The sequence below is a fragment of the Peromyscus californicus genome, unplaced genomic scaffold (genome assembly GCF_007827085.1).
Source record: "Peromyscus californicus insignis strain IS unplaced genomic scaffold, ASM782708v3 Scaffold_12__1_contigs__length_115047231, whole genome shotgun sequence".
Lineage (NCBI taxonomy): Eukaryota > Metazoa > Chordata > Mammalia > Rodentia > Cricetidae > Peromyscus > Peromyscus californicus.
Genome location: NW_026294413.1, coordinates 94,325,620 through 94,342,110, shown reverse-complemented (window position 1 = coordinate 94,342,110; position 16,491 = coordinate 94,325,620). Strand labels below are relative to the sequence as shown.

The 16,491-nt window shown below is 49.6% G+C and overlaps 1 protein-coding gene across 1 annotated transcript; it reads right to left on the bottom strand.

Annotated features, from left to right (window-relative positions):
- Positions 1 to 737: 737 nt before the first annotated feature.
- On the bottom strand, positions 738 to 13,278 carry Gdf10 (growth differentiation factor 10). The gene is made up of 3 exons (XM_052733939.1): positions 12,643 to 13,278; positions 3,379 to 4,307; positions 738 to 1,669 (listed from the first exon to the last, which is right to left on the bottom strand). Exons 1-3 carry the CDS (start codon positions 12,947 to 12,949, stop codon positions 1,478 to 1,480), a joined length of 1,428 nt encoding a protein of 475 aa, XP_052589899.1. The 5' UTR covers positions 12,950 to 13,278; the 3' UTR covers positions 738 to 1,477.
- Positions 13,279 to 16,491: the final 3,213 nt, after the last annotated feature.

The following is a 16,491-nucleotide window of genomic DNA, read 5'->3' as shown; positions in this document are numbered from 1 at the left end:
CACATCCAGCTCCTCTTCTCCAGAGCTGGGAGATGGTGATGTGGTGGTTGGGTGGGGGTGGTGTGCACAGTTCCTCGTCTTTCCTGTATTTGTCTTACCTGTCTTTCCCAGAACATTCCCTTACCGAGTACTAAACTCAGCACACATGCCTCCACTGCTCCTCAGCTCACTCCCCTCTTAGCTTTGGCAGTTCACAGACCATGTGGTGAGGCTTTCGTCAATGTTATCTCCCCAGGACCTGGCTGATGGGATTGTGGTGCATCTGCCTCAGATTGGACCTGTACTCTCTTTTAAAAAAAAAACACCCAGCCCTGGGCTTCAGAAATAACCACTGCAAGGAAGGCAAAGATCATGCTGACGCTATTTATAGTGAGGCACTTGGGGTGACTGTTTGTGAAAGGGCTGTGGGGAGACAGCCTTGTATTTTGAAAACATGCAAAGGAGACCATTTGGCCCTTCCAGTCCCTCCTGAACTGTGGACCTCCTGAGATCATCCCTAACTGCTTAGGTCAAATCTGTTTTTATTATCCTGACTAAAAGATCTGTTCTTGTCACTCAAGACAAAAGCTGCCACAGACACCTGCCGATCAATGAGGCTAGGGATATGAGGAAACTCTAGGAAGGTAACTACCATCCTGGAACCACTTCCCATTGATGTAACCCAGGGTAGGAATTTACAGACTGAATAAGGGAACAATTGATATTTTTGACTGGGTGACATTCAGTTTTTCCAGACATCACTGTACCTTTAATTTATTAGCTTTCCATAAAAACACAAAACACTCACAATCTACAGTATACAAAGTATAACTTACAAAAATATAAAATCTTGGTTATTTTTTAGTATTCCAACATATTACTGTATGTGTTATTTCCATATGCATGTTCAAACAGCCCACACCTAACCTGCACTATTACCTCTGTGGGGAATGGGGTCAACTCTCTCCTTCGTTTTAAAATAGAGAATACATATACTAAAGGAAGAGACCAATCTTGATTTCATGTGCATACTGCATGTATAAAAGCATGAGTAGTGAAGTGTAAGAGAAACACCCATCCATGCCAAGATTTAGGCCCCGTTTCTAGTATGTTGCCTGAGGGTTTTCAGATGAGCGCTTTAACTGCTAGAGGGGTAAGTACCCCAAGATTTGCATAGTCTTTCCAGGTTTTGAGATGATGAATGCATGGAGTCGAAATTGTGGACACAGACCTTGAAAAATGTGGGTAGGGCTGATGGGCAAACTTCAGACCATAGTTAATTCCAGATTCCTTCCAGGAACTCAAAAAGTCTTCACAGAGCCACCCCTAGCAAGGAAAAACTGAAGAACGATGGCACTGTGTTCAGATCTTTCTAGGTCCCAGCAGGGTTGCCTATAAGCTCTGTCTAGCACCTGGAACTGCCCAGAGTCAAGTCCTGGCTCCAAGAATGCCACTCTGCAGGGCAGGGATGAAGCCGGACTGTCTTCCACCTTCCGTCTTACCGACAGGCACAGGTCTCTACAGACATGTTGGGGTACACCTTCAGAACCACATTCCGGTTCTCATCCAGGAAAAGGACTCCAAGGGAGTTCATCTTGTCTGGAACACAACAGGGCTCTGGGATGCCAGGGACGATGCCCACAGCTCTGACGATGCTCTGGATGGTGGCGTGATTGGATGGACGTACAATCTGCAAGAGGAGAAAAGACAGCTCAGAGCAAAGGGTTTACTGCTGTTTCTCAAATAAGGCCATACGAAGAAAAAGCCCAGAGCTGGACACATGTTTCCTTTAAAATCAGCTACAGGCTCAGTCCTGGTACCTAGGTGCTCACTTATTCTCCTATAAAAGGGATGTCACAGCTGCTACTTGAAACTGGCCACTTGGGGGCGCCTGCACGTCACCTTCCTAGGAGCATCTGGAGCTGAGCTGGAAGGAAGCTTTTGCAAGCCCGCCTAGAACCGTGCTTCACCCATCAGACATGCCTCCAGAGCAACCCTGGCTAAAATTAAAATGATAGGCTTAGTGTGGCACGGGCTGCAGACAGGCATTTCAATATGCGCTTGACTTGAGGTGACAGGTGCAGCATCAGGGCGTCGTCTCATCCTGACATCTCATTAATTTATATGGACAATATGACCTTCATTTTACAGACACAGATAACAAGGCTTAAAATGGCTAAGCAACACAATCAAGTTGCCTCAGTTAGAAAGGAGCCTGGCTTGGAAGCTGTGGCCACTTCTGAAAAGATGAACACGGACAGCCAGGTCGTGTTCTTGGCTGGCTGATCAGAGCTGTAGCAGACAAGAAGCCTTATGCTGTTGTGGGGTGGGGGTGGGGGTGGGGAGGGCAGCAAGAGAAAGGCAAGAGCACCTGAACGTGTGGGGTTCAGCCAGCATTCTGAAAGTGGGGAGCGGCAGGCCAGCCTGATAAAGTTAGCAGCTGTGAGTCCTGGGCCCGTGTGAAGCCTTTCAGCAGTCGCCTCTCCCTACCAGCTGCCTCCCTTCCTCTCTCTTGTACATGAATGGATTTGAGGAAAAACCCCTTAATTCCAGACAGATTATATGGCCCACATCTGGGCCTGGGATTTCCCACTCGCTCTGTTTATTGAGGTTCAAATTGGATTTATACACCGACTTCCTTTCTTGGAAGATATACCACGGCAGAGTCTGCAGAGCTAACCAAGCAGGGGGAACTGCTGTAGGTGCTGAGGGGTGACAGGAGCAGCCCACTGCAGCACAGGCCGCAGGATGATGGCTGGAGTTACCCCAGTCTGGGGGAAAGGGAAAACTCAGGGTCAGGAAGATAAAATAGTCCGGGACTGTGTATCTTTCAGACTGCTGTGCACTGTGCAGGCTGACTGGGCTGTGGGATGCACCAAACAGGGGGAGCTCCCCTGGGAGAGCTGTTGACACCAAAACGACAGGAGTTCAGACTAGAACCGATAGGAAAGCCTAGGTCAGGCGGGAACGTTGGATACCTGCCTAGTCCACAGGGAGGCAGCACAGACTCAGTCTCTGAAGACATCTGCTCTGTGGGAATGCCCTTTTCCCGCATTTGGGAAGCAATGCCTTGCTTTTTAAAATTCCAATTCAAAGCAAGGTATAGTGGCACGTCTCTCCAGTCCTAGAAGCTGGGACGCTAAACAGGAGGACTGAAGCCAGCCTGAGATACATGCAGAGAGACTGTCTCAGAAAAAAGAAAAAAAAAATCAAAGCCAACGTTTAAAAAAAGCACCACCCTAACAGGCTGTGGGGCACCTCTGTCTATTTCTGCCTCTGCAGACAGGAGAGGTATCATCTCCATTTTGCAAATGATGAAATAGACCAGGAAAACAGAGGGACGGCCAACTGGGCAGAGCCAAGTTAGGATGAGACAAGATCCGAACACACAGGCCGTACCTTGGGCATGGGGAACTCGCAGGCCCCGGCACAGTAGTAGGCATCGAAGGACTTCGGTGAGATGATCCATTCATTCCACCCGATGTCTGCAAAGTCCACCTTCAGGTACCTCCTGGAGCAGACCCGTGGCTCATCCCACTGCCTCCTCCTGGCTTTCTGCATTGTCTTCTCATCAAAGTTCAGCACCTGTGAGGAGGTGGTGAATGTCTCTTGGTCCTTCTTCTTGCGATCTTTGCGCCCTGTGCGGGGTTTCAGTGCCCGGAAAGGGCTGGACCAGAACTCATGCTTGTGGTAGTGCTGGGCATGCAGGGCAGGTGCTGGTCTCTCATCCAGTCCTGGCAGTTCATTGTCCTGCAGGGGTCCAGAGACCTGAGCTGCCCGGCGCACACGGGGGTCCGCTGAGTTGTTGGGGGCAGCGCGAGGCTCAAGGTCTCCAGCTGGAAAGGGGTCGTATCTCTGCAGCGTCACTGCCACACTGTTGGGCTCTGAGATGGCCAGATCATTGGCATAGACAAGGATATAGGGCATGTGGGGGCTGGGCCTGGGTATCCCGGGGTCCTTCTCCCCAGAATCCAGCTGGGCAGAGAGGAGCAGTTCTCCGTCTCTTCGGGCAGCCTTGACGACCGATGAGATGTCCTTGGCCTGCCACAGGCCACGTGGTGGAGGGGCCAGGGCCATGGCCCCTCGGAGCAGCCCCTGAGTGGCCGTGTTCTGTGAGAGGCTCCGAAAGATTAGGTGCAAGTGTGCGGGTGGACCTGGGGTCAGGAGGCGGCAAGATGCATTCTTGGCTCGCGGCTTGCAGGATACCTCCCGTGCCCGGGGCCACCGTGGGGGTTCTGAGTAGAAGTGGAAGGTGGCTGTGAGGATCATTTCCGAGTCTTGCATGGAAGTCAAGTTGAAGAAATACACAGGCTTCTGGTCGACCATTTCTGCAAGGGAATGACAGAGCGCAACCTGTTAGATTTTCTCTTGAAGTGCATCCTGTTCTTGGGTTTCTGCCTAGAGCTGGGACAGTAGAACAATTCCCACGGACTGGCACTTCCAAGCAGGGCTCACTTCCCCTTCCTCAAGTCCTGCAGTCCTGAAAGTGCGAGGGCCTCCTTTGTTACCCTCAATGAACTTGCACAGCTGATATCCAGGGGTAGGGAACTGTCACCATTCCATTGAGAGGAATGAGGATGAGACTGGAGGGGAAGAGGGAGAGTGGGAGGCAGAGAGAGAGAGAGGGGAGGATGAGACAGAGAGGGTGATGATCAAGGCTATAAGACACCAAAGCTCCTGGTCTTTCCTCCTTGTCTCCCACTGGCTTTCAAAGGACAAAGGAGTGTCCCCTTCCTTAAGGGTTTGTGATGGTTTGGGTCAGATCTAAGACCTGCCTCAGGGCAGCTAGTTGGTCCAGTATTTGCCCAGCACTCTATACTATGCAGTTTTAAAGGCAACTTCTGTTAAATGTGATCATTCTTCTAGATGAGGTGAAATAAAGAGATCTTCATTATTTTTGCTGCAGTCTTAGCACCTTTTAAGGTAATTTTATAGCCGGGCATAGTGGTGCGTGCCTTTAATTCCAGCACTTGTTAGGCAGAGGCAAGTGGATCTCTGAGTTTGAGGCCAATCTGGTCTACAGAGTGAGTTCCAGGACAGCCAGGGCTACACAATGAGACCCTGTCTTGAGAAAAAAAAACAACAAAAAATAGTTTTTCAAAGAAATATCAATATGGGGACTACAGTAGGTCATGCCACTCCAAGGTTCATACTGCCATCTGGAGATGCGTGGTCCAACTGAGGAGGGCCAGGCACATTCAGCAGTCACATGTGTGTGTTTGGAGAAAGCTTCTGCTTCTGCTTTCCAGGGGCAGCTGGAAGCCCTTTCCTTCTCTCCTGGTTCTACATGGGGGTTCCCCAGGGCCACCTGCAGTCCCAGCCTTGATGACAATGCAAATTCCCTACAATGAGGAAGTCTAGGATTGAGAAGGAGAAAAGGTCTTTTTGTGGATGCCACCTTGGGATACTGTAGACTAGTAGGAGACCAAAGTGGCTGGGTGGACTTCCCCCTTCTTCTCCAGCTGAAGGGCTGTATACTGAGGGCAGCATTACACTCTCCGTGAGACAGGTTGGTCGGTCTCTATGACACCTGTGTCCAGAGGATGAGCTGGGATCAGTTTTCAAGAACCATTGACTTAGGACTGGAAAGGTGCTCAGTAGTTAAGAGCACTTGCTGCTCTTGTAGAGGACCCAAATTTGATTCCCAGCACCTACACAATAGCTCACAACTGTTTGTAACTTCATTTCCAGAGGGTTTGATGCCCCCCTCTGGTCTACTTGAACACCATGCATGCATATTGTACATATGCACTCACACATAAACAGAAAGTAATAAAAAATAAAACTTTTAAAATTCTTAAAAAATTCACCCACTGGCCTAATATTTTGTTTCTATTGGGAAGGAAGCATAACTCTGCTGGGAATATCCATGATCTCTTAATGGGCCTCACAAGGAAAAACAAAAGGGAGAAACATCTACAGTAGGCTGACTAGAGGCTGAAGGTGTTCCTTACCTGGTCCCCATACACCACCACCAGACAGGCACATCAGCCCTTCCCTGTGCTCCATATGTGAAGTGATGCTGGGTCTTGAAGACTTAAACCTGGCCTCCCAGAACTCTGTGGCTTTGAGTGTCATGGCCTGGAGGCACCACATCCTAACTGGTAAACTTAGGGGTTATGCCTGTTGGGAAAGTTGGAATAACACTCACCTCAAAGGAGGTGTGTGGATGTGCAGAACTCTGAAGCTGGAAGCTACAGGTGTCTTTGCTCTTGGCCACAGCCTGGGGCTCCTGCACAACATGTATGTAGACATCAGGGGATAGCCTGGGCCACCTTCTGCCTCCCACTCACTGATCTGTGTATAGGGATGCTCACTGTCTGCGGCAAACACCTCTAAGCTGGAAAACAAGCTCTGGGCCCTGGAGGAGAACATCATATTCTAAGCCTTATTCTTTCATTAGTCTCATAGGAAGACTAGAGCCCTCAGCTTGTGTAAGCCTTGGAGGATTAAAGAAATGGCACATGCCATATGCTTGGCAGAGGAGGTGTCCACAAAGGTACTTCCCTGACATTTTCCTGTAAAGGATCAAGGATGGCAGACTAAGGGGTTCCTATACAAACTCAAACCTGCTCACTCACCACTTGGCCTCTATAACATCCGACTTGGCAGGTTTTTTTTTACCTTTAATCTAGTCCAGGTATTTCCTCATCAATTATCCCAATCATTTGTCCAGACTGGGCAAGGGCCTCCAGAGGCCAAGTGAGAAGGAAGGATTCTACTACACTTGGCTTGAATGCATTTGGGTGGAGGGAGCTCACCCCTCACTGGACAACTTGGTCAAAAAGATGATGCCTGGTGGCAGATGCTGAGGTCCAGATGGGTCACCCCTAACCCCAGAGTGGGGGGTCCACGCATGCATATGCCTGCATGCATGCAATGCAGGAGCTCTAGGCTATGGCTGAGAGTGGAGGAACCTCTGATGTTTCCAGCTAAGTGGGGCATATGGCACCATGAGCAAGCAGGAAGAGAAGTCCCTCTGTCCTATATACTGTGCTAAAGCACTGTGGCTCCTGTCTCAGCCAATGAGAAGACAGCCTCCCTCCTTCTCTCCTCCATTTATTCACCAGTTTCCCAATAAACATTTGCAAAAGGTCTGCGCGGGCTAGGTGATGGGCTGCTTGGAGTCCAGGTAAAGGCAGTCGAAGGTGTTTGAAAGCCTCTTGGGAACACAGAATGGTAGTGATCACAATTATTCTTAGGGTCTGGTCACATTACAGCTTTACAGAACAGTCTAAACAAGCTGCCATATTATGGGAGCATTCAAATTGCATAGCACTCCTGTTCAGGTCCTTGCTACCTAAATACTCCATTCTTTACTAAGGCCCCACTTGGGCTTCCTGCCAACCTCCCAAACTATATCTGTCCTCTCCACCCCCAGGTCCCATTCTTCTGGTCTTCTGATGAGTGGCACATGTCAGGGATAGTACTTCTTCTGCCTTCTTGGCTCTCCTGATCACTCAGACCCCTTCCAGATCTCTGCTCCTACGGTGTCCCCTTCCGGCTTTGTGGCTGAAGGTCCACTCAGCCCTGTCCACCCTGACTTTGTCTTCAGGGAACCCATAGCATCCTGACGTGTAGACATGTATTTGTTTATTACTGCACATCCCTCCAGAACACATACTCCTAGAGGGCAAGGCTTTGCCAGCTATACCTGATGCTGTATCTCTAGATGCCAGCACAAGGCCTGGTGACAGCTGCTGCTCAGAAACAGATGTGAAGGATGGGTTCTCGGTGCAGGCCCCACACTGTAAGAACACAGGGAGGGGTGGGGCAGAGTGGGCTCTGTTGCTTCAGTTAACAGTGGGGAGTTCTTGGTATGCCAGAGAGAGCAAGTAACTAGCCTAAAGTCGTACAGCAGCCGAGAGGCAGGTTTGAGGTGTGTCCCCAGGTGGATCTCGTCTGAAACACACACCCTTTGCTCTCCAGTGTACTCTATTGTCGAGATGTACCCAAGAGTCCATAAATATAAATATAAATATAAATATAAATATAAATATAAATATAAATATAAATATGGGTAATTCTGATTTCTGTATTTCCCAGGAAAAAGGACTGCCTGGACTTAAACAACCAATCTCTATGGATCTTTGGGGTTCTCGGGACCCCAACCTCTTAGTGGAACACTCAAGTTCACCCTGGTGACAGTGGGAATGAGACAGGTACCCCGGTGGCCTCAGCCTAAGAGTACCAACTCACACATATGCACAGATGACTCTGTCCAATGCAAACAGAAGTCCAGCCACCCTTTCCTCGTTGTCCCTGGAACAGTCATCAGGGACAACAGAGTAGACACACCATGCTGAAGATGCAAACCTCTATGCAAGCTGGAGGTAGGAAGTAGAGGACCAGTCCCTTGTCAGCAAAGAAGGGCGCTGGGCCTGAGTTGAGTATCGATTTCAAGGGTCTTTCTGAGTAGGAGGCCTTACAAGCCATCCAACCCTTCCAACAGAGGTAGAGAATTCTCTGTCCTCCCTGCTTCTGGCTTCAAGTCAACCCCAGTCACTGTTGGCCTTGTAGATGCTGCATCTGTCTCACTGTGGCCTCCTTCTCGCCTGGGCTCGACTGTAATAGTTATTCTAGAACTCGATGTCAGCCCTCGACGTCACACACATCCTTCAAAAGCATCATCTATGAGAAATGAAGGGTTAATATCCCCACCACGTAAAGAACCTCAACAAAACCCATAGGAGGAGGTCATTTCCAGGGGAAGAAGTGAAGAGGCTGAGGGGCACAGCAGAGACCTCAAGGACAGCTGCAGATGGGAATAGCTGCATGCAGAAAATGCAGCCCCATCAGGTTAATGACTGTGTGCATATGTCTGTAGACATATGTGGTTTTATTTTTTTGTGCAGGACTGAAATGATTCTACAAAATATTATTTTAACTCTGATCCTATCTGGATGTGTGATTAAGAATAACTTACATTTGTTACTGTGTTTAAAAAAAAAAAAAACCAGCCTGTCGTTCTCCCCTTCTTTTTTTTTGACACACTTTCCCTTTCACTCCACCCCACCCCCTGCAGGTGTACATGTGGTATATTGTTCCATTGTCAACAGGCAAAATTAAGGCTCTCTGGGATTGCTGCATTCTGCTTATCTGCCTCCTTGGTTTCCTCCTAACCAAATGCCCAACAGCTCCAACACACAATGGACTGTCTCACTTCTGCATCCTATCTGCCATCATCAGGCTAGGGTCTTTTTTGTTTTTGTTTTTGTTTTTTTCGAGACAGGGTTTCTCTGTGTAGCTTTGCGCCTTTTCTGGAACTCACTCTGTAGCCCAGGCTGGCCTCGAACTCACAGAGATTCTCCTGGCTCTGCCTCCCGAGTGCTGGGATTAAAGGCGTGCGCCACCACCGCCGGGCTCAGGCTAGAGTCTTCTCTGGCTGTGAAGTCCTCACTGCCCTCCCCCATCCCCTGTCAGTGCTACCCTTGGGGGAGCCTGCGAGCACCACAGCCTGTCTTTACCCTACCACACCCATCCCACTGCCCTATCCTGTGGTTCCTCCTACCTGCCTTGCCAGTTCATGAGCTGTTTTGGGTGAGACCAACATTCTATGCATCTATGTGTCCTCCAAATGAAATGCTTAGGAAATGCCTGATGCTATTCTATGTTTTGGATTTGGTTTGTCTCCAAATGCAGGGCATTTGGTCTCCAGTGTGGCAATGTTTAGAGGTACGGCATCCTTTAAGGGGTGGCATCTAATGGGTAAACGTTAGTCCCTGGAGATACTTCTCATTAGACTTCACTTAGTTCCCAAGGGAGGGGCTGTCAGGCTGCCTGTTCTCCCTGCTTTCTGCTTCTCTGTCTTGCCTCATGATCAGTCCTTCTCACCAGTTCTCCAGCCATGATGCATCTGTTACCCTATGACATAACCCCAGAGTTCACCCCCAGAGCCGTTACCATGATATTTAGTCCTCCAGTCTCTCAATGTGAACTAGATAAACCGTTTTTTCTCCATGAGTTGCTCAACTTCTGGTATTTTGCTACAGTAACAAAATTAGGACAATGCACTGGAGAATGAAATGAACTTGATTTGGCAGTTTTGACTGCTGGGTATGTTTGGGAGATGAAGAAAACTAGCTCAGTATCACATTGTCAGGGATCGATCTTGGGATTAAACACAGATCATTCATTGGGAGTATGGAGGTGAACCGTGGTCTAAACTGAACTTGGGGTCTAACCTGAACTTAGAGTCAGCCTCAAAGGCTTTCCCTCCACAGATGCAGAATAATAGGGAACAAAGTGAACTTCACAGGGGAGGTGGACAGGGACAAGGAAAGCTGATGTCGTCACAGTTAAGAGCTAATAAATTGCAAATGAGCACATACCAAGAACTGTTCTAAGTCCTTGCCATATCTGAGCTCCTTTAAAAACGTTATTAATCAGAAGGGGAGTCACAATTTAAAAGTGGAAAGAAACTCTTAGTTATGAGGAGTGCAGTCCCGTGGCTGGATCACAGAACTGGGATCAGGATGGTAGCGCATGCTCAGAACCTGGGCCTTGCTGCAGATGAGGGTGAAGCGGCTGTAGCAGGTTTTTGGGAGTGGGTACATTTGCTGTCTGGCAGGATGTGCTGGCCTGGGAGGCAGCAGAAACCTGTCTCCTTGGAGCCTGGGGGAATTGGTATGCTCCAAGACCAGGGCTGTGGAAAGGGGTCTATGCCCTGCTCAAAACGCCCCACAGACAGATCTTCAAGAGGTAGGAGCGTCTGAGGCTAAGTGTGAAACAATTTAGATGAGTCAAGGCAAGGCACAAGAAACCAAGCCCTGACTCCATGCCAGCTACAAACCTACCTTCTATTCAATGCCCACCCCTGTATAGAGACACAAGAAAACATGTGACATGTGCCACAGCACACAGCCAGTAATGGGTGAAGTTGGAACTTACTCTTTAGTTTGTATCAGGAATCCAAATAAAAAGTATTTTCAGACACTTCGGGACTGGGCCAGAACTCTGATTCTTAAGTGTGTCTGCCTGTTCCACCCTGACGCTCTGCTCCCAGACTCTGGGCTTAGTTCTGATGGAGAGGTGGGGGTGATATGTGGCAGTGAGAACAGCCGTTATTGCATGGCACGTACAATAACTTCCTCCCCTGACCTGTCCTTTTATCCTTGCTGTAAGATGGGAATGCTGGATTTAAGGTTAGTCCCCAGGCCATTTGTGGGGGTTAAAATGTCAATGGTACAATGGTACAATGTTTGTACCAGGAAGTATTACCTCCATTTGTTGAAAATAGACAGAACTGGACCCCTTATTAATGGGCTGCAGCAGGTGCTTGTGCCCAGTGCACATGCTCACTTTTTGTGGCAGTGGTTACCTTGATGACCTTTCTCTCTCCGCTTCAAGGCTTCAAGGACCAGAGTTAATGGGCAGCAAAGGTCAAGTTCAAGCCTATATGAACACAAAGCACTCATCACGGTGCTTTTGGTTCCCGGAGCTACAACATGCAACGCTCGCTACCTAATTCAACCAGGACTCTGAACTTATGTTATCACTTCATTTCATGCTTCTTCAACCCCGAAAGGGAGATACTGCTATGTACTGCCCGCTTTACAGAGTACGAACAGGTCCATGTAGTTTTAGTGGTTGAACTCAATCATGCCAAATGCTTCTTAAGTGGCTTAATCTAATAATGCTTCTCCAGAAATGAACTCCAGGTAGTGAATAAAAGGTACCAGGGAGGCCAGAGTTGGCCTAGAACCTAGGGGCACTGGCCTGGTTAGTATGATGGAGGATATGCCTCTTTGTGAGAATGACCCCCTCCCTTAGTCACATTATGTCTGAATCCGAAGCCACAATGTTGCCCAGGGTGAGCAGCAGGTAGAAAGCTCTGAGTCTTCCCTGTTCTGCCTCAAAGTTGGCTGAGGTTTGTCCCTATCGGTCTTGGGAGAGAAGACTGCCCACAGAAGGATTTCTCTCCTGGGGAACGGCCTCCTCTCAGACAGGACTGCAGGAGACCCTTGCCCACATTTTCTGGAACAGCATTCTGAAACCATGAGCAGTCACCATGACAACCAGGGTCTTCTCACCACCTGCTTCCCAGGCTACACTTCCTCTGCACTTAGCCCCCTGGCTGGCAAGGGCTGCTCAACCCGGAAGTTAGTGGGTAAGGGCTCAGAGTGACCTTCTCTAAGAAGAGGGTAGGGAGAGCATCTGCCAAGCTCAACCCTGACAAGCTCAAGTAGAGGGACAAGGTGCTTCTGGACCTTTCCTGAAACCTCTCAGAGCACTCTGTCTCCTTGCCACCCAAATCATGCTTCCTACCTGGGCTCAGTGCTTGGTACTTCCACCAGTGCTGCCGTGTGCCCCGCTGACCATGCTGACCTCTCCTACAGCAAGCGCCAACACAACTTAACGCCACGGATTGTCCTCCAGCCCATGTCCATCTCCATTCTGTGCCTAAAGCCTTGTGCATATGCTGACCTTTGTCCAGCAGCTGTGGAAGTTCCCAGGGGCAGGATTGGTCTGCCACCCAGTGCCACTTTGGTCCCCACTGCAAGCTCTGGCCTGGTACGGAGAACTGAGTGGATTGTCGGTGAAAGGATGAATTAAAAGTCAATACAAGAAAGGAGAGAGAAGTGGAGCTGTAAAGGAGCGGAGAGATCAGATATAGGGCTCCATGAATAAGAAGGACTGGGTCTCGGTGTAGACTCTACTTACCCAGCCTGGCACGGAAGCTTCGGACCGTGTTGCCTCCTCCTGGCCGAGCGCCCCGTCGGTTGTACTTCTCATAGAGCCTGAGCATGTGGACAGCGACCATGTCCTGGGCGCCTTGGCCCAGCGCAGCTGCTGCGTCCCCAGGGGACTGCTGGGGGTCCTTGTCCCTCTGCAGACCATCGGCTGCCGAGGGCAGTGAGGGCCATGAGGGGCCCCTGTGGCCGCAGCATGCGCCCCGCAGCAGCAGGAGCAGCGGCACCATAGGCAGCAGTTGGGACCCCAAACTGATCCGAGCTGGACCAGAAGCCATGGCTGAGTGATGATGGTGAAGGGTCTGAGCCCAGAAAGACAAGACAGGGAGGGCTCAGTGTTGGCTGCGCACCTCGTCCGTGGCTGGAGGGTCCGTGTGGGACGCGGACAGCCCGTGTGACCCGACTGGAGGTAGCGGGATTGGCTGTGGGCGGCAGCGCTGTGCGCGGTGCATCCAGTCGCCGGGCCAGCAGTCACAGCTGTCGGGAGCCGCGTGGAGCCCAGTCGAGCCCGCGCCGGCGCGCTCCCTTGATTGCCTCACGCTGCAAACTTTGCAGCCCACGGAGCGGCGCCTGGGACTGGCGAGTTCTAGGGGCGGGGCGGGGCGGGGTGGCCGACCGCGCCTTCGGAGGGGAATCCGGCTGTGTCCCCACTCGCGGCTGCTGAGAGCCAGTCTGTGGCCCCGGTGTGCTGTGCGTGCGCCCTGGTGTGCGGGCGTGCGCGCGCCGGGGTGTGCGCTCACGAGTGTGGGGGCCGTGGGCGTGGGCGGGCGCGCTCCCTGCTCCCCCGCCGAGAGCCGGAGACCCAGCCCCGCAGCCGGCTCCGGAGTGTCGCTGCCTGCAGCTGAGCCGGGGCGTCGCGGGGGCTGGGCGGCCTTTGGAGGGGGGCCCGCCTGCGGGGTTGCCCCTGCGATGGCATGCTATGGCTATGTGGTTGGAAGATGACAGCTCCCCCATGAGGACCCCAGAGGGGATGTGTACCTAGCTGTCTCTGAGCCAGTTTGTGCTCCAAATGCAAAGGTGCAGCCTTGGGAACAGGAACTCTGGGATTTAACAACAACAAAAGGGGTGTGTGTGACTCCAAAGATCAACCGACCTAACCAAGGCAGTGGAAAGAGAGGTCTTGATCAAAATACAGAATTAGAATTATCTGATTAACTGACCTTTTATTTGGCAACAGTAATTTCAGTTGTTGAAGAAATACATCAAAGATCCTTATAAATCTTCGGACAGGATTGCTAAAAAAGAAAAGGGCATGCTTTCAATTTACTTTATAAAAAGTTTCAAAGCATCAGAGAGGGAGGAGAAAAAACCCAATGGTTTTCTAGAACAGAATTCCCAGTAAAGTGTTGATGTAGGGCAACCCTGACCCCTGCTAAGCAGCTTAGCCCTGGAGCAGAAGGTCCCCAAAGGTGCTTCACTCTAGCAAAGCTACTTCCCCAGAGATAGAATTCGAGGTCCTAATGGGGAAAAATCTGGTCGATTTAGCCTTTTTTTTCTGATATTATGCAAACAAGCAACCAATCACAGTGGCTAGAAGTAGGGCTTTTTCACAGATCCACACTACTCAGTCACTTTCATTTGGAAGGAAAGGTGTTCCAAATTTCTCAAAGTAAAATTTTTTGCTTAAACTACATTGAAATTACTGTAACGCTTGGTCCCCTGCTAATTGAAGAATTAATGAAATGGAATATTCATTATGTTCAATATGTAATAGCATGTTCATATGTTATTAAGCTGCTGAGTTGCTTTAAATATTTTTATAATTATAGCGCTGTTGGTTTCCTTTATTAACTTGGGTATTTCATTTTGTGCATTCTTTAGGGGCAGGGTCCATAGAATTCAGCAGACTGGAAAAGGAGTCCAGGTTCCTAAACATTAAGCCATCTTTAGACTCTAAAGTGGTTCTCAACCTTCCCAATGCTGCGACCCTTTAATGCAGTTCCTCATGTTGTGGTGACCCCCGATCATAAAGTTATTCATAACTGTAATTTTGCTATGCCATGATTGTAATATAAATATCTATGTTTTCCAGTGGTCTTAGGTGACCCTTATGAAAGGGTCATTTGCCCAAAGGGGTTGTGACCTACAGGTTGAGAACTATTGCTTTAGAGGGAAAAGAGGACCCCCTTCAAACCCACGACCTCTTAGAAAGCCAGCTCATGGACACCCTCTGTGCTGCAAGGCAAATTCTCACACTTGTGAATCCAGAGTTCCTCTTATCTGGTGACTTCGGGCTCTGGGAGCCAAAGTAGTTACTTTTCTGGGAGGGACATAATGCAATCATTGAAAATTTCCTGGAAAAAGTTTCTGCCACTATGTAAAGCAACCCACTTATAGTTTTAAAAAATCTCAGACTCTCTTTCATCCTACCCAGAGCATTGAGATTCAGGCCTGTAATTTTTTGGAAGTGCGCAGGGGTAGCGTTTATCATGTATATGAATATATATTATTTTGTAAATTAACACACACTGTGTTCAACTTCCTGTTCATATGTATGTAATTCCCAATTGTGCTGTAACTGGTTTTCCTAGAGGTGAGAGTCCCAGCTCCATAGCTGAATCTCTCCAAATAAATGGCCTGGACCGTCCTTCCTTATAAATGGCCTTCCCCCACCTCACTTCCCTCCTTTCTCCAGGAACCCCTCACTTCCCCTTGCCCCCCTTTTCTCTTCTCCCCTAGAATGCCTCTGACCTGTGCCAGCTGGGGGTAGCCTCTGCTCAGGGGTAGTTTTGTCTCTGCTGGGGCCAAACACAATCGAAGCCTGTGAAAAGGAGGGAGAGTCTGCAGGAGGCCGCACAAGCTGGGCTATTCGGATCCTTGTCCATTAAAGCCTCCTCGCCCTCCTTAACTCATTCTGGCTCCATTCAAGCCAGCTCGAGGGTCAGGCTTTAGCAGGCACTAAAACCTGTAGGGTACAGCTTCTCTGACATTGTTTCGAAAGAATTAAGGCATCAGCTAGGACGGCTAATATTTCTTGCCTCGTTTTATTGCTGAACAGCGGGGATTGTAAAGTTTTGAACACTGGAGCACTGTGGCCCCCTTTCATGTGGCCGAGATGATGGGATAAAAATGTGTTTGGTGAAGCAATTCAGATTACCACTGGGTCACATCCTTGCTAGCTCCCAGCACAGCACAGACAAGAAGCAATCTGTGCAAAGGCAGCTCGTGCTGAACAGGGCTTGAGCGTGGAAATGAGGCTAATTGTGGAACTTGCCAATGAACATGTTTTGTTTTTAATAGCTCCGGCTGCAGCTCAGAATAATAAGAATGGAGATGGCTGACTATGGATCTAAGCCTTCCAATCCCCTGCTTCCACAGCTTCCCACACAGTTATGCTGCTCTTGGGAGGACCATTCTGTTAAACTCAGACTCTTGACCTTATGGATTGGGATGAGGAGTGTTCTCTCTAGAGATAGGGTGGTAGGTTAGGGGACCTCAGCCTTCCATCCTCTGTGCCACACATCCTGAGGAAGGAGGGGTGCCTTCAGCTCAGACAACAGTGAGAAAGAAGTGAGGAAGCCCTGTGATTGGAAGTCGCACACCTCAGTTAGCAGGGGGACAAACTGATAACTCCAGGAAGCCAGGACCATAGGGTGAAAATCACTCCCCAGGTAGATGTCAAATGAAAAGTTCTCCCTGTCCTTGTTTGATGGTACGGCTCTGTGACTGAGCCAGTTAATGATTCTAACCAGCTCTGTTGCTCTGGGGCAGCCCCACGGCCCCTCTAAATCCTGGAAGTCTGATCGACAGGCTGTTCCACCTCCAGGACTATATGCCGGGTCTGTGGCTTCATGTCAACCCAGTCTTGGAAGCAGGAGCA

What these genes read in the sequence shown, in the direction of transcription:
- Gdf10 (XM_052733939.1), bottom strand. Translation starts at nt 12,949, where the DNA reads ATGGCTTCTGGTCCAGCTCGGATCAGTTTGGGGTCCCAACTGCTGCCT. An exon ending in AAGCTTCCGTGCCAGGCTGG is followed by an intron (nt 4,308 to 12,642) that starts GTAAGTAGAGTC and finishes ATTCCCTTGCAG; the next exon opens with AAATGGTCGACCAGAAGCCT. An exon ending in GCGAGTTCCCCATGCCCAAG is followed by an intron (nt 1,670 to 3,378) that starts GTACGGCCTGTG and finishes CTCCTCTTGCAG; the next exon opens with ATTGTACGTCCATCCAATCA.